The sequence below is a fragment of the Peromyscus maniculatus genome, chromosome 15, assembly GCF_049852395.1.
Source record: "Peromyscus maniculatus bairdii isolate BWxNUB_F1_BW_parent chromosome 15, HU_Pman_BW_mat_3.1, whole genome shotgun sequence".
NCBI classification, from domain to species: Eukaryota; Metazoa; Chordata; class Mammalia; order Rodentia; family Cricetidae; genus Peromyscus; species Peromyscus maniculatus.
Window position 1 is genome coordinate 415885 of NC_134866.1, and position 17856 is coordinate 433740.

Below are 17856 nucleotides of genomic sequence, written 5' to 3' on the forward strand. Positions count from 1 at the left end.
GACAGGTCTCTGCCCCCTTCTCTGGCCCTGTTCTCCCCTCCCCCAATAAACCTTCCATGTGGGCCCTATTGTACGGTGTGACTCCTTCCTGCCGTTTTTAAATTACAACACCTTCTACTTCTTATGGCCAAAGACAGTCATGGAGAAAGGCAAAAACCTTCAGGGGCCAGCTTGAACCCACATTTTCTTCTGGCATACATGGGTCACCCTCATGTTGCCCTGCTTCCTTACTGGTCTTTTTGAAGATGACTGGCCCTATATTTTGGAGGTCCACATATTCAGGGATTCAGGCTGGGGAGTGAGAGCCTCCATGGAAGATCCTAGAAAATGGCAAGGGGTATCAGGTAGAAAGAGTCAGGGAGGCCTCCTCTATCCCCTACTAATTCAGCTGGCCTCACAAGAGGCAGTCCTTTCCTCAATGAAGATGCAAAACTTTAGTAAGCAGAAATGTTATTTCCAAAGTTTCTGCCGGCACTTCCATTACTGGACGAGCTGGTCCCGGGTCTCTGATCCCAGACAGACTATTTCTCTCCCAAGGGCCCTCTTGGACGCTGACCTCAGTCACGCAAAATGGGATGAAAGAGGGTGCTTGGAGGTTGTGCTGTGCCCTGAGGTGCCATTCTCAAGGTGGCAACCATAACAGCTTTTATTTTGCTTCTGAAAAATTTATGTATCTATCTGTTCACTGCCTGGAAGTCAACTAGATGGACAAAGTTCTACTCAGTAGACCCCAGGTTTGATGAAGGGACTTTCAATGTGTCCTAGGCAGGAGAACACTGTGAAGAAACTTTTGCACGCTGCCTGTCTCTCCAACCACAGGATGAGGACTAATGGAAGCCTCTCTGTGAAGGGAACTGATGGGAGGCGAGAGCAGCATCCCAGGGGCTGGGTAAGAGGGAACCTCAGGAGGGAGTGGGGGTTGGGGGAGGTGAGCGGAAGTGGGAGTGGGCGCGAATACCCGCGGCACTAGCAGATGCTACTACAGACCACACTGTGTCCAATGGGGCTGTCCTGGGGAGGGTCCAGAGCAGGGTGAGGTTGCATACAGCCGGTGAGGTGGCATGGGTGAAACTGCCTCAGAGAAAGTTTTGGATTCAGCCCAAACTCCGCCCTCCCCCTCCGGGGTCCGCCCCTTGCAGAGTTGGTCGGGTCCATCCACTTCGCCACACAGCGCAGGCGCCGCGCGAGGGCGTCCAGTTTGAAAACATGGCGCCGGGACAGCGGTTGGTTTTGTGCGAGGAGACTGTCCGGGAGCGCAGCGGCCTGGGTCCCCACCGGGACCTGGGTACGTGTGGGACCGACACCTGGGGTTCAGGGTTTCCCGCGGGAGGCCTGCCTGGTGTGGTTGTTGTTCGGACGCCGCTTCGCCGAAGACGGTCTTGGCCGGTTGAGGGGGTGGGGTGGGGGAGGGCGTGGCTGCGGTCCCTGGGAGCCTGTGGGCCGGGCCCGGTTTGGACGGCTGCGGTGCCCAGGCTGAGCTAGCTCCTCCTTTTTTGCAGCAGCTTCCTTCTCTGCCTTTTTAGGTCCCTACGTGGTATTTCGTTGAGGGTTTTTGTATTTGTGTTTCTGAGGGATGCAGGTCTGTTTTTGTATGGTTTGGACATCAGGGCCTCATGTTTTGTGCAAGAGTTAGTGTAGAATTTGTGCTGACTCTAGAAGCAAAACATTATATGGATTAAAGCTTGTTTTATAATTTAAATATTTTAATCTATAAATCTCTCTTTAAGCACCACTTAGCTGCATACACGTTTGTTAGTGTTGTATTTCCTTCCTGTTTGGAAATTACTGGAGATACAACCTAGGGCCTTGCATATGCTAAGCAAATGCTCTATCATGGAACTTCCACAACCTTTTATAGTTTTTCAAGTGTGATATTAAGCGAGTATGACCTTGATCTCCATATTTAGCCCAAGCTGGCCTTGGATTTTTAGTCAGATTCCCAAGTAGCTGGGATTACAAGCAGTTGCCACCCACCATGACTGGCTCTGATTTTCATTGATTCCAGTATGCTTTTAAAATATCTCTTTGGAGCTGGGCGGTGGTGGCGCACGCCTTTAATCCCAGCACTTGGGAGGCAGAGCCAAGCGGATCTCTGTGAGTTCGAGGCCAGCCTGGGCTACCAAGTGAGCTCCAGAAAAGGCGCAAAGTTACGCAGAGAAACCCTGTCTCGAAAAACCAAAAAAAAAAAAAAAAAAAAAAAAAAAACAACTCTTTGGTATCTTCTCAGACCTATGAATTACTTAAGAACTACTCACTTTTTTATACTTACTTTATATTTGTTTTTTAAAAAATCTCGTGTTTGGAGGTTTTCTTGTTATTTTCAGTTGTTGATTCTAGTGTAATTCTATTATGGTCAGAGAACAGACTGTGTATGATTTTAGTTTTCTTAAATCTGTAGAGACTGTTTAATGACCCTGAGTCTGCTTTCTATTAGAGAGTGTTCCAAGTACACTTGAAAAGTGTGCTGTTGAATGGAATGAGTATCAGGTTGATCTTCTTGGCTGGTAGTGTTCAGTTTAGTCAGAGGATTTTCTGTCTAGTGATTTTGTTATTTACTAAGAGGGTATATTAGTTTGCTTTTTAATTTCCTGTATGAAATACCTGATAAGCAACTTAAAAGAGAAAAGGTTTATTTTGACTCACAGTTGGGGGAGATAAAAGTCAAGTGAGGAAGGCCCAGTGGCTAGAGTGTAAGCCTGCTGTTCACATTTGCATTTGCAGTTAGGAAGCGGACAGTGATGGATGCTAGTGCTCAGCCTACTTTCCACATTTATTTATTCACTCATTTGTTGATTCTTTTGGAGACAAAGTCTCTATGTAACCCTGGCTGTCCTTGAACCTGCTAAGAAGTAGTGGTGCATACCTGTAATCCTAGCACATAGGAGTCTAAGGCAAGAAGATCTGGCATTCAAGGCCATCCTTGGCTGCGTAGATTTGTCTCAAAAACAAATAAAAAATCAAGAACATTAACGAAGATGCTATTCAAGGCTGTTGAGATGGGCTCAGGCCCTGTTGCAGTACAATTTTGCAGTATAAGGAAAGAAGATTCTGTTCCCAGTATGATATCAGGAAGTAGATGTTTTAGCTGACAAGTGACAGGCAGGAATCCATAGATGAACTATTACTGAGAGGAAAAGAGGGAACAGAACCTTGCACTGGGGGATGAGGGATCAAGCTGAGCAGACACTGAGGGCAGGGAATTCTTGCTAACCTTTGATTTATAGGAAGTGCACTGGTGGGCCTAGGATAGCCTAATCACTTTGGTCAAGCAGAATGTCAGACAGTATCTGCTATGTTTCTAAAATAATCCCACCAAATTGAATTTTCTATTATACTATTTTTCAATTTCAAAAAGGATTAAAATCTTACAATTTTCTATTCTTAGCTGAGCTTCGATCTCTGTCTATTCCTGGAACATACCAAGAGAAGATTACTCACCTGGGGAACTCTCTGATGCGTTTGACAGCTCTAAAATCCTTAGATCTCTCACGTAACTCCTTGGTTAGTCTTGAGGTGCGTTTTAGGCTTGTTAAAATTTATCACTACAGTATCAGAGGAACATACTTTAATGGTTAAAAAAATGCAACATGTTTTGAAGCTGTACAAAGAATGCTTATAAACTGTACATTTAGAATGATTGTGTTATATTGTCACTACTGTTCATCTAAAGCTAAATGCTTTACCCATCCCATTCTATCTTTAACTTACTTTGAATACCAAAGTAATAGATTTCTAAAGAAGATGGATTATTGATGACTATGGGGGCCCAGCCCCTCGATAGTCCCCTCCCAGGGTCCGGGAAGAATCTACAACCAGCTGATAATTAATCTTTGATGAAAAGACATGAATCTATGTACACGAAATTCCTTAGTCCATACACTTTATTCTTCTGAGTCAGTTCTCTCTATACACAGCTTCTATTCTGCTCTTATGTCTAGCTCCTTTCTTGCTTGATTTCTCCCTACATTAACCTGCTGTCCCCTCTAAGTTGTATCTTAATTCCCTCATCTTAGTTCTGCCCCATCTAGGTTCTCATCCATCTAGTTCTTTCTCATCTTAGCTCCTCTCTCATGTCCTTCTTTCTATCTTGTTCTTCCTCATCTTGTTCTTCCCCATCTGGCTTTTCCTCATCTTCCATCCTGTTCCTCTAGTACTCTCTTCTCGCCCTTCAATCTAGTTCTTCCCCATCTGAGTTTGTTCCTCTCAAGTTCTTACCCATCTAGTTCTTCTATTCTCTTTTCTCTTCTTGTCTCCTTATTCTCTCAGTTCTCGCTAAGTCTCTCAGTTATAAACCCAAGCAATAGCAATCCTCTGGCCCAGCAAAGTCACTAGGCTTGAATTCTACAGGGTCATAAAGGTAGGTAAGAATTTTCCTCAGGCAATGACTGTCAGGTCTTCTTTTACAACCCAAAATGGGAGTGGTAAAAGAGGAAGTCAACTGAGTGCTAATGACCGGTTAGTATATCAAAAAGGGGATCTATGTGCTCAGTCTACATTCCTAGAAGTAGTTAGGTAAGAAGTTAGGGGTCTGTTAGTAAGGTTGTATAAGAAAGGAGGGTCTCACCCTAAATTGCACCAGAAATAAAGCTATCCTCCTGACCTAGGAGACAGGTGTTGTTTCGTATGGCCTTGGATGCTTGATAGGCATGCAAGAAAATCATTTTAGGAACCAGCTAATACACACACACACACACACACACACACACACACACACACACACACACATAAGCTAAACTATCACCAAGACTTCTTAAGCCATGGCTTGACCTTTGGAGAAGTCCTTGACTTTTCCAAGTAGTAGCTTTTGTGATAGTAGCTGAATTCCATTATGCTTTCCTGTGGCTTGCAGCAATGGATTATCTTTAAATGGAGTGAAACAAGATCCCAAAGACTAAAGTGTGCATGCCCATCCCTCTTCATCCTTTCATCTGCTGTGTTTCCTCTTTCTGCACTTTATTCATGGCCTGGCATTGGTCTTTAACCCTCCATGGCAGTGTGTGAATTTGAGGCTCATTGCAGGTGTCCAGTCATGATGAGAAAGTAAGGAGTCCCCCAAAGTGATGCAAGTGGGAAGTTTGTATAAACACTACTTATGGCTCAATTCAGAGAGGAGGGCCTTGCCTTGAAAGAAGCATACAGTGTCATTACCTGGGAAGATGTTACTTGGTAGAGATCATTCTTGACATTGGTTTCAGAGTCTGACTCAGTTAGGTACAAGCTCCAGCTTTGGCTAAACCAAGGCTTGGCTCCTCTCTCAAACCCTAAACATTAGCCTCCTGATCTGAGTGTGTGCAGAGTAAATGAAATTGTGTAAATTATGTGGCTTGATTTATAACTGGGCACTCAGGAGAGAGTATCTGTGCTTACTACTGTTGGGACTCACATACCCGTATTCAGATACCCCATATGGTTGCTATCCTATATGAAACAGAACTTCACAAAAGAGAACATGTTACATTGTTAGTTTTTTCTGAGAATAGTATGTGTTCATTATAAGTGTGTTTAAATTGGTTAGCTCCTACCAATGTTTTATTTTTCATGATGAACTAATTGAGATATTTTCTTATTAATAGGGCATTCAGCATCTGGTCTTCTTGGAGAATCTCAATCTCTACTACAACTGTATTTCTTCATTAGCAGAAGTATTTAGGCTCCACTCCCTGACAGAGCTCCAGGATGTGGACTTCCGGCTTAACCCTGTTGTGAAGAATGAGTCTGACTATCGCCTATTTGTTGTGCACATGCTCCCCAAGCTCCGACAGCTAGGTAGGTGGAGGAGCCATTGTACTCACATCCTCATGCAGTGGAGTCATTTTTGTGCTCCTGGATAGGTTTTGCTGTTGTTCACTGATGGAAACTAAAGCTGTTTTCTTGCACTGATGGCCTAAATCCCTGTTAGCTCTGGGGTATCCTTCATCCTCACTGGGTCAGTCTTTCTAGCCAGCCAGCCCAGCCTATTCACCTAGTTCCAGGCCTAGTGAGAGGCCTTACTTCAAAAAACAAGATGGATAGCTCCTGAGAAAAGACACCCAAGGGCAGTTTACATTTGACCCCCACATGCACACATACATGTACATGCACTAGCAAGCACATGTAATACACACATACACTCACACACACACATGCCTCACCACCACCACCAACAGCAGCAGCAAAATGCCAAATTTACAGGCCATTCCTGAGTTCATATCTCTAAGTTCCCAGGATAGTTTCTTGTAAGACAAGGAGCTTGTAACCATTGGCATTTCTATTGTTATCGGCATCAGGCCTCCTGTCACAGTGGCCATTGGAAACCTTGCCCTTCTAAGCCCAGAGGGTCATCAAAGTAATAGAACCACTGAAGGTCTATTAGAAAAATTAGAAGAATAGACCACTTTTCCTTTATAGCAAATGCCTGCAAGCAAAGATTCCATTCAGAGTCTTTTGGAAAAAGTAAAGTTTAGATGCCAGTCTTTGGGTCAGTGGGTAAGGTGAGTAAAGATACTTGCTACCAAGTCTGATGACCTGATTTAATTCCCAGTAACCACATGGTGGGAAGAGAGAACTGACTGCTGCAAGTTATTTTCTGACCTCCACATATGCACTGTGACACATGTGTACCCACACTCATACACATAAATATATTCATGTGTATCAATAAATTAGATAAAATTTTAAAAAATAGGTGCTATTTTTCAGTTAACAGTAGCAAAAAGAGACTGGTGTGGCTTGAGTGTCTACAAGCATCTCTAGGTAATTCTACCTGACCCTTGTATGTAGACAGGCATGGGTTGGCCAGATCTGAGTCAGCCTCAGTTTTATGCCCAGTACATAATGCAGTAGAGACATTGTCTGTCAGTCAGCCTTCCCATAGGTAGTCTACATGCCAGCCTTGCACAGCCACTCTTCAGCCCTGGGAGATGAGCACTGTGTAAGCCCTGTCCTGTGGGTTTATCAGTAGGTCAAGAGCATTAATGAGGAAACATCAAATTGAACTCATCCATACAGTCTGGGCTGTCATGTCTTAGCGCCAAGAACTAGAATGTTTTGGTCATGAACTGGTCTTTCATGTGTAAATGATGTTCTGATACCTTAAACTCCCTTTTTCTGTATCTTGAAGATGTTTCTAGAAATAACAGAAGAATTTAGCAGCATGAAAGCACATGTTCCTTTTATTTCATCCTTCTGTAACAGTATAAATTATTGGGGGCGAATTATTCCTTGCAAAGCAGTCCTTTCTCTGGTCAGCTATAATTTGGCTATTACCAGAAGTCACCTGTTCAGTAACTCAGTTGGAAATATATTCTTCAATCCTCTGAAGGTGACTTGAGGACCTGACATAATAGCCCTGAGTAAAGGAGCTAGCCTTTCCTAGCCCAACAGGTTTCATTTCCATAAGAGCTCAGCTTCTAGGGCAGAATGGGCCAGTAGCAATGGTGGGCAGACCTGTCTCATTTGTGGCTGGTAGTCCATTGCCCCTGCAGTGGTGACCATGTGTCTCTAGCCTCAAAGTACAGTTGTTGGTCAAAGGCTAGAGAGTGCTTAGTGCCTGCACCTTCTGTGTATTGACCCAGAGAGCCCAGCTCCAGCACATTGTGAGCGCTGACACTAATGTTCCAGTTCTCATGAGAAACCCCATGTCCTACATACATTTCAGTTTTGATGAAAGCACAGGTGTGTACTGTAGACCTTCTGAAATCATGAACACTGTTAGACCACAAGTGCTGAGCAGATGGGCTATGTGCCCAGAGCACACTGTTTAGTTAAAACATACTTGGAATTTCTCTGTTTAATCTGAAGACAGTTGGGAGGGATAAGTGCTTATGCTCTATTCTTTATTTGACTGTTTAAGTAACTTACAAACAGCTGGGTTTGGCTTTGTTTTTAGAAGCATTACAACTATGAGTAATCTTGAGATTCTTCAGTTTTAAGTCACTGCCTTCCCCTTGCCAAGAAAATTTAGATCAGAATCATAAAGAGTTTATATGGAGAAAGAATGTAAGAGGTATTTTCATACAGCAAAGGGATGTTACTGAAGTTATAGTCATTGGGAAAATCCTGTCTAAAGGCTCTGGATCAACAGATGCTAGAAGAGGAGCTTCTTGATCCTGTACAGGGTCTGCAGAGGGCCTTGGTCCTGGTTGTAAGTGGGAATTTGGAAGGCTCTGGATAGGTTGTAGAGGAACTAGCAAAAGAGTAGCCTGGAGGTTATAGGATACATTAATCCTATATATTTCCTGCTGCAGGAAAGGATGTGGAAGGGGGTGAACTTTATTGGCTTTAGAAGTTTTGCATTTGAGTTCTGGTAGAATAGTCCAGGATTTTTACTGCCTCTGAGGGGAAGGTAGCTCAGCTTAGACACATCCTGCTAGTCTAGAGAAGAGACATGTAATTATACAACATTGTGGGTTTTTCCCTCACTTTTTACTATTTTCTATAATTTTGTGCCATAGGGTAAATACCACTTAGGAGATAGCAGGGGAACTTAACCACATGTCTAACATGAATGATGTGATAAAATGGGAAAGTTCCAAGAGTGAGGGCCTCCTCATCCTCAGGTATTTATGTAAGAGGTTCCAGGAACTCTTGGTCAAGGCCTTCTGAGGCCTCAGATCTCTATTTGGGACATTTGGAATTTCTCCTCTGTCTTGGTGTTCCAGCATTAAGATTCTGAAGACTCAGTTCACCCTTAAGAGCAAACTCACGTAGTCTTCTTCAGTATGTTGCAGACTCATCTATGCAGACCCTTAAGTTTGCTTATTTGACAAGACTCATACAGTGTCTGGCATGCACATGTTTAATAAACACGTCTCAAATGTGTGTGCACCTCACATGTGTCCTACTTTTGCAAGGGCATCGCCTGTTACAGTAGTAGCTCGTGGACAGTGAGCTTTGAGGGCATAGGATAGCCTCTTGGCGTTGCACTTGGTATTGTTGGGAAGCTAAGTGTAGCCACCAGAGCTCATCATTCCAGGATGATGTATGCCATTTGCTGATGAGAGCGTGTGGTCTGAGTCAGCCCTGTATTGTGAACTCTAGAGTTGAGGAACTAGGTGTGTCCACACTCATGAAGAACATGGCAATCACCTGGCCCTGTTGTTCTCTACAGTTCTTGGGAATTTTCTCTTTAGATGACCGTCCTGTGAGAGAGAGTGAGCGGAAGGCTTCTCAGCTTCATTTTGCTTCAGAGGATTCACTGGACTCAAAGCAGAGCTGCTCAGCTTTAACAGTTGGAAGGTATGGACTGTTGTGGTTCTACTCAGATGAATTTCAAATTTTCCTGTTGACAGGACATTCAGCCATCAGGCATGACTGTCTATGTGCCAACTGTCCCTGAGCGATAAGTATGCATAGCAGATGGAAGAAGTTCACAGTACTGATTGGGGCTCAGGTAGATGGTGGGTGGTGCAGAGTCTGTCTCTTGGTTTCTTCAGATGTTCCTTCAATACTGCCAGTCCATTTCGAACAAGATAGCTGCTGTGTAGACAGCCATACCAGAGAACATTGCATTTTGGATCTCTTGGTGTCTCTTGGGTCACTTTTCCCTTTATTTTGCTGTTCACATTCTGGCACTAAGGGAGAACATTAGCATATCAGCCTCATGTCTTGACCTCAGTCTGTAGTTTATGGAGAAAATAGTTTCTTTTTGTTTTTAAAATTTGCTTTCCTTTCATATATGTATATTGCCATAGTTAGAGTTTCTGTTACTATGATGAAGCACTATGTCCAAGGCAACTTGGGGAGGAAAAGGTTTATTTCAGTTTATACTTGCAGGTGACAGTCGATTGCCGAAGGAAGTCAAGGCAAAAACTTAAACAGGGCAGGAACCTGGAGGCAGGAGCTGATGCAAAGGCCATGAGGAGTGTTGCTTCCTGGCTTGCTTCTCAGCCTGTTTTCTTATAGAACCAGGACCACCAGCTCAGGGATGGCACCACCCACAGTGGGCCCTCCCCTATCAATCACTAATAAAGAAAATGCCCTACAGGCTAGCCTACACCCCTGATCTTGTGGAAGCATATTCTTAATTGAGGTTCCCTCTTCTCAGATGACTTAAGCTTGTGTCAAGTTGACATAAAGCTATCCAACACACATATACTTTAGAAAACTTCTACAGTAGCAGATTTTCATACACCTCCTCAAATGGCTTTTAGTGTTAGTTGACCCTCCTTTACCCTTCACTTCTATCACCAGGCCTGTTTAATCCTCCCACTCCAGTCTTCTCCCTATCTTCCCATAACAATATGTTCTATTTCCTCTTGGGAGATCCTCTCTTCCCTTCTCATCCCTTAATGGTTTCCTAACCTCTGTGATCATGTGGGTTGTAGGACACATATCAAGGGCTTACAGGCTAACATCCACATATAAGAGAAAGCATACAGTATTTGCCTTTTGGGGTATGAATTACTTTACTTAGGATGATTTTTTTTTTTCTAGCGCTGTCCATTTACCTGCAAATTTCATTTTCTTAACAGCTGAACAGTATTCCATTGTGTCGATGTACCACATTTTCCTTATTTATTTATCAGTTGATGGACATTTAGGCTGTTTTCAATTTCTGCCTATTATATATAAGCAGCAATGAACATGATAAGCAAATATCTCTGTAGTAGGATGTAGAGTCTTGTGTGTATGCCCAAGAGTGATATAACTGGATCTTGAGGTAGATCTATTCCCAGCTTCCCGAAGAACCACCACACTGATTTCCATAGTGGCTGTATAAGTTTTCAATCCCACCATTGGACCTGTTAGGACACATCTTCTGTATGTAACACCCCTTCTGGCACTGCTTATGTTACAGGGGAGAACTTGAGTCACTGGGTACCTCCAGTGTACAAATTCTCACATTTTGGTTGTGAGCCTAGCCTTTAATGGATGAGCCATCTCTCCAGCCCTGTACAGATTCTTATACCCTAGTGCAAGGAATTATACCAGAACACATGGTTAGAAATAGAGAGTTTATTATGAAAGGGAAGTAGGCTCATGAGCAAAGGAAAGCATGCACTCCAAAAGAAGAGTCCCATGACCCTTTATCTGACATTTACATAGTACCCACCTCTACCAGGTTTTACATGGCAGACCTTTCTTGCATATGATGTGTTCTTTACATATGATGTATTCATTACATGAAGTCCAGGACTTCTAGCCTTTCTCTGCAAATTTTCATCTTTTATATGTTAATCTTGATGTTTCAGTTGTAGCCCCTACTCTCTTGTCATACTCCTTGCTGAACTCTGTGTCTGGGGTGTCCAACTTCCTTTTCACTGGTTTAAGGCAGTTTTCCGTTCATTTTCTTTCTTTCTGAAGATATTCTTAGTTTATCAGTGGCAGTAGAAATCCATAAAAAAGAAAAAGAAAACTACACAAATCACCAAATGAATGATATTCCATCGTGTCGATGTGCCACATTTTCATTATTCTGACACTGCTTATGGTACTTGCCAATATTAATTGCCTATAACATCTGGTAGATATGGCTAAGAAATCAACAATACTTGCTTTGCAAATAATTAAAAAACTATAACTGATGAATCAATCTCCATTAAAAGTACAATGTAAGTTAAATTAGTAAGGTTCAAGGAACCTGCTACCACATGTAACAAAATAGTCTTAAAAACAAGGGGTTGGGAATTTAGCTTAGTGGTAGAGCTCTTGCCTAACAAGCGCAAGGCCCTGGGTTCAGTCCTTAGCTCCGGGGGGGAAAAAATATCATTTACAAATTGTTCAGTTGGTTGCTCATTGGATAAAGGTGGTTACTGCAAAGACTGACAGCTTGAGTTCCATCTCTGGAATGCACAAGGTGGAAGAGAGAAACAGATTCCTGAAAGTCATTTTGTCACTTCCATATGTATGCTGTGGCAAATAAGTGCTCACACATAACACAAAATAAAATTGTTTAATTTACTTTGCAGCATTTTATATATAAAAATTTTAAGGTAGCATGTAGCTGGAGAATTTCTCTCCAGCTCTCGCCAAGCCCTGCCAGTCCTGGAGCCCACTTATAAAATAAACACACTGACTCTTATATTATTTAAACTGCCTGGCCATTAGCTCAGGCCTACCATTGTTTAGCTCTTACTCTTATACTAAGCCCATTTCTGTTAATCTATATGTTGCCATGTGTTCCATGGCTTTACCTGTTGCCTCTATATGATGCTCCCTGAAGGGCAGCTGGTGTCTCCTCCTCTCTCCTTCCTCTCCTTTTCCTTTATCCTCTCTGCTAGTCCTGCCTATACTTCCTGCCTGGCTACTGGCCAATCAGTGTTTTATTTATACAGAGCAATATTATGGTAGATTATTGTATAAACTAGTAAACAAATTTAGTAAAATGACAGCCTTAGATAATTTGCACTGTTATGGATTCTTATATGTTGATACAAATGTAAACTATTTTTATATTCCTGTTTAAAATAATTTGTATATTGACACAAATACAGAACTATATTTGTTATAACGTACATATATTTCTGCTCTTATTTGAAATGTTTATATATTGATACAAATGTAGATTTATATCTGTCATATGTATATTCTACTTCTGTTTAGGATATTCTGTATATTGATATATATTTAAGATTATTGTCATATTGCATATCGCACTATACATTCCTACCTCTGTTATAAATGTCTTGTGTATTGTCACAATTTTGAAGTCATCATTCTTTACCGTACATTTGCTTATAGACTGTTTACCTTGTTTACATGAAGCCGTAGTCTTTAGGTTATTTCGGTAGATATAAGACTTATAGGTTTATAGTCACCTATGCTTGTCATCTATAGAGTTATGTTAGTTAGGTTATCCAGATTTATAGATACATAGGTTGGATGGACAGGTAATCTTCAAACACTTCATAGACCTAGAGAATATGGCATTTAAATAACTTAGAATTCTGTTGACGTGAGACACAATTGCTCCTGGCAGCACCAATTTGATCCCAAGAGAACATTGGGCTTCTAAGACATTTCCATTTGGAAGTTTGTCTTCTTGGCACAAAATGGCCTACTGGGCAAAGAACTGCCCTTGCCTCAACTGCTGACAATATGAGTGCTGTCCTTCTGGACAAGCGGGACACAAGAAAAAGTGACTTCTGAACTCTGCCAAGACAGGGTAAGATGGTCTTTCAGAATTTCTGCTTCTGAAAATGGTCTGTCAGATACTCTAGGCCTGTAGCCAATTTCAATGCATCGACAATGCTGAAAAACATTAGGTGACTGTCAAGGCTGCCAGCTGTCTCTGTCTACTCTTGCAAGACTCCTGAAAGTTGCTTACATCCATCTTCCATTTCTCAGGTACCTTATATTCCTTTTCAGGTCTTTGATGGGATTGAAGACTAGCAGTTATAGTTACAACTTTATATATATATATATATATATATATATATATATATATATATATATATGTGTGTGTGTGTGTGTGTGTGTATATATATGTATATATATATATATATATATATATATATATATCTTAGAACATATTAAGTATTAGATTCAGGTTCATTAGGATAGGACACCTTTTGGAATGATCTTTGTAACATGCCATTTACCTACGCTCTAGACTTCTCTGGATTTGAGTATGTATTTCTTGCTTGATATTGTTCACATTGGTTGTAGTTCCATCTTATCTAGGTCATTATCCCTCATTACTCCTGGACAATATTTGATAACCATTTCTTTGTATTTCACCTTTGAAAAATAATTTTGCTGGAAACAGAATTCTAGATAGTGTTTTATGTTTTGTTGTTTTGTTTTCCTTTCAACACTTTAGTTTGCTCTGCTCCTCTTACGGTTTCTGAATAGAATTCAGAAATAAATCTTATCTTTGCTTCTCTATGGATAAGGTGTGTAGTGATTTGAATGAGAACTGTCCTGTGGTGATATTTTATTTGTACTGAAATGTTATTTTAATTTTATGTTAATAAATAAAGTTGCCCTGGGGTCAGAGCTATTAGAGCCATAGTGAGAGCGTGGTGGTTAGAAGAGCTAGGTAGATTTCTGTGTGTTCAGGGATACAGCCAGTATTGGAGACATACGCCTTTAAGACCTGGAGGGCGGTACTTACAGGCAGTGATGAGGCAGTCATGTGGTTGGGTTTACAACCAATGAGAAGGCAGAACAGAAAGATTATTTAAACAGGGACACAGGAAGTACCTCCCTCTCTCGGGGAAGCTAGGAGCACTGCAGGAGGTAAGATTTTATCTCTGAGCTCTGACCTCTCGGCTTTTCTCTTTTACCTTGGCTCTGTGTTTCTTATTTTAATAATACGATTGGTTACATCTACATCTGGCGCCCAACGTGACAAGAATCCATTAAAAACTGCTTGGGGCCGGCTCCCTAGCCGGAGCAGCCGGCTCCCTAGCCCCAGCCCAGGTCTGCTTGGGCTCAGGCCAGACTGTGAGCTGCTTGCTTAAAGCCAGTGCTACAAACAGCTCAGGCCTGCCCTGCTAAACAGGGCCCCTGGCTGTAAAGCCAAGCCTTGACTCGGCTCAGAGGGAACAAGTGGCTGGCTTTAAGCTTTAGCCGGCTACCCCTTCGCTTTCACTTTCACTTTCACTTTCGCTTTTGCTTTCTCTCTTGCTTTCTCTCTGTCTCTCTCTCTCTCTCTCTCTCTCTCTCTCTCTCTCTCTCTCTCTCTCTCTCTCTGGATTTACACCTAGGACTCTAGGTGGCTGTTTTGAAATTCGCTCGGATTTCTACTGTTCTACGCAGATTTGGTAAGTCATAAAGGAAACTATTTAAAAGACAAATTTTTTCCACATTTAAAAAAATGGGTTTCCTGTGTACATTGGAAGAAAATTGGGTTTTGTTTGAAATTTTAGGCAGTCTGACAATGGAACAACTATATGAAAAGATTAGTATTATGGGAATTATGCAGTTAATCACCATGCTTATTCTCATTTTACTATTTAAAAAGATAGTCGATTTAAGTGCCAGGATAACAGCTTTAGAAAAACCTGTTAATTTTAACAGTGAAGTTGGTTCAAGTTTGGATCATAAGGTTACAGAAAGAAAGCCTGTTTTCACACAATCATCCTTAATTTATCCTGTAACCGTACAGCAGATGCCTGATCAAATGGCTACACAAAATATCTGGGCTCCAATTGAACTGATGGATTTTAAAAGGTTTAAGGAGGCAATAGTATCTTATGGCATGCATTCCCCATATGTAAAGCAAATGTTAAACTCTTGGTCAACATATAATAGGATTATACCACAGGACTGGCGGGACCTTGCACAAGCTGTTCTGGAACCCAGCCAGAGAATTCAATTTCTGACTTGGTTTAAGGAGGAAGCTAGAAACGTAGAAACACAATGGAGGGATAAAGGAATACAAGTTTGTCAGGATCAGCTTATTGGAGAAGGCCAATATGCTTCAATACAAACACAATGTTTATATGATGTTCAAACCGTAATTTTATGTCGAATGGCAGCCTTGAATGCATGGGACAGAGTTGATGAACCAGGAAAAAAACATGAGTCATTCACAAAGGTTATGCAAGGCCCTAAAGAATCTTTCACAGATTTTTTAGAAAGACTGGCTTCAGCAGTAAACAGAATGGTCTCAGGATCAGAAGCTAGTAAGGCAATAATTGAAGCTTTGGCATTTGAGAATGCGAATGCAGCATGCAAAAGAATAATCAGGCCGTTAAGGGCAAGATCTGCACCTTTGGAAGATTGGATTAGAGAAACAATTAATGTTGAGGCTGATGAGCATGATGATACGTGGGTAGGAGAAGTAATTTCAAAAGGTTTGAGGAGTGTTAGATGTTTTGGGTGTGGAAAGCAAGGACATTTTAAAAGGGACTGTAAACAGGTCATTCCTAGAAGCAATGTTTCTTCAAGGAACAATGGCAACAGAATGCCCCTTCCTTCTGGAGTATGCAGAAGGTGTGGTAAGGGAAAACACTGGACCAACGAATGTAGATCAACAAAGGACAGACAGGGTAATCCTTTGCCTCAGTTTTCGGGAAACTCCCGGAGGGGCCTCATGCAGGCCCCCATAGCAAAACCAGTTCAAACCTTTCCTGCAGCTGTAGAGGAAATCCCTGCTCTGAGCGATTAAATAACCAAATGACTATTGGAATAAATCAGGCTGGTCAGGATGATGAAAAAGAGAGAATAGAAAATTCAGGAGAAAACATAAAGAAAATTTTTTGGCAAACTTCTATTAATGAACAGAGACCAAAATTAACCATAAAAATAAATGGTGTTTTGTTGTCTGGTCTGGTAGACACAGGTGCGGACATTACCATAATTGCACCAGAATTTTGGCATCCAGCTTGGCCTCTTCAGGAGGTAAACGTTCAACTGTTAGGAATTGGGACATTATCTGGAGTGAAACAGAGTGCAAGATGGCTGGAATGTATAGGTCCAGAAGGACAGAGAGGAAAATTAAAACCATATGTGGCTAACATAGCTATGAACCTGTGGGGTCGAGACTTGTTGCAACAATGGAATACTCAGATTAAAATCCCTCCAATCTCAGAAACAAATCATAAACTAGCACATGTTTCTGAGAGAAATATTAGAAGGCATTATTTTGAGTGGTCACCAGCCATCCATATTATACAGGAACAGGGCACAACAACTGATAATCCTCCAAAAATACCAACAGCTCTACCTTTAAAATGGTTAACAGACAAGCCTGTATGGGTTCAGCAATGGCCTTTAACAACAGAGAAACTCCAGGCTTTAGAAGAGCTGGTAGAAGAACAGTTAAATGCTCAGCATATTGAACAGTCAACCAGCCCTTGGAATTCTCCTGTATTTGTTATTAAAAAGAAATCTGGTAAATGGAGAATGGTAACAGACCTTAGAGCAATTAACAAAGTAATTCAGCCGATGGGCTCTCTACAATCTGGAATTCCTTTGCCTACTCTGTTACCAAAAGGATGGCCTCTCATAGTTATTGATTTAAAAGACTGTTTCTTTTCAATACCCTTACAAGAAAAGGACAAAGAAAGATTTGCTTTCACAGTGCCTACTTATAATAATTCTCAACCGGTTAAAAGATTTCAATGGAGGGTCCTCCCACAGGGAATGTTAAATAGCCCAACTCTGTGCCAATATTTTGTACAACAGCCATTGGAAGTGATACGTAAAAAATTTCCTAAATCTATAATTTATCATTATATGGATGATATTTTACTAGCTGACTCAAATGCAGATACTTTAGAAAGAATGTTTGAAGAAGTAAAGAAAATTTTGCCTTGCTGGGGATTACAAATTGCTCCTGAAAAAATACAAAGAGGAGATTCTATTAATTATTTAGGATATAAAATAGAGCTACAAAAAATTAGACCCCAAAAGGTGCAAATTAGGAGAGATAGACTACAGACTCTTAATGACTTTCAAAGATTATTTGGAGATATTTCTCATCTACGAACTATTGTTGGGGTAAAAAATGATGAACTGACTAATTTGTTCAAAACCTTAGAAGGTGACAAGGACTTAAATAGTCCAAGAGAATTATCACCTGAAGCTGAGAAAGAATTGGCCTTGGTAGAAAAGAAAGTACATGAAGGGCACGTGGATCGTATTGATCCAAAGCTGGATTGCATTTTGGTTATTTTACCCTCTAGGCATTCCCCTACTGGAATATTAATGCAGAGGGAAGATATTATATTGGAATGGATATTTTTACCAAATAAACCAAATAAAAAATTAAAAACTTATGGGGAAAAAATCTCTGACTTGATTTGGAAAGGAAAATTGAGACTTCGTCAATTAGCAGGAATAGACCCAGCAGAAATTGTCGTACCTTTAACTAAGGAGGACATTGAAAAATTATGGACAGAAAGTGAACCTTGGCAAAGAGCTTGCAGTAATTTTTTGGGAGAAATTAACAGCAAATATCCCAAAAGCAACAGAATTGATTTTATA

General features: G+C 41.2%; 1 protein-coding gene across 4 annotated transcripts in view; it reads left to right on the forward strand.

Moving 5' to 3' along the window:
* The first annotated feature begins 943 nt into the window (after positions 1–943).
* Positions 944–17856, forward strand: part of Cep72 (centrosomal protein 72) — a 78195-nt gene continuing 61282 nt past the window's right edge. For 3 of the 4 annotated variants that reach the window (XR_006063840.2, XR_006063841.2, XM_042261333.2), the window contains exons 1-4: positions 1126–1285; positions 3386–3513; positions 5574–5766; positions 9111–9216. Coding sequence is in view for 2 of the 4 variants with exons in the window: in XM_042261333.2 (XP_042117267.2) it covers positions 1207–1285; positions 3386–3513; positions 5574–5766; positions 9111–9216 (506 nt within the window). In the remaining 2 variants the exon portion in view is untranslated. Of the gene's footprint in view, positions 1286–3385; positions 3514–5573; positions 5767–9110; positions 9217–17856 lie in introns of all 4 variants that reach the window. The other variant, XM_006990021.4, reaches the window with a different exon arrangement.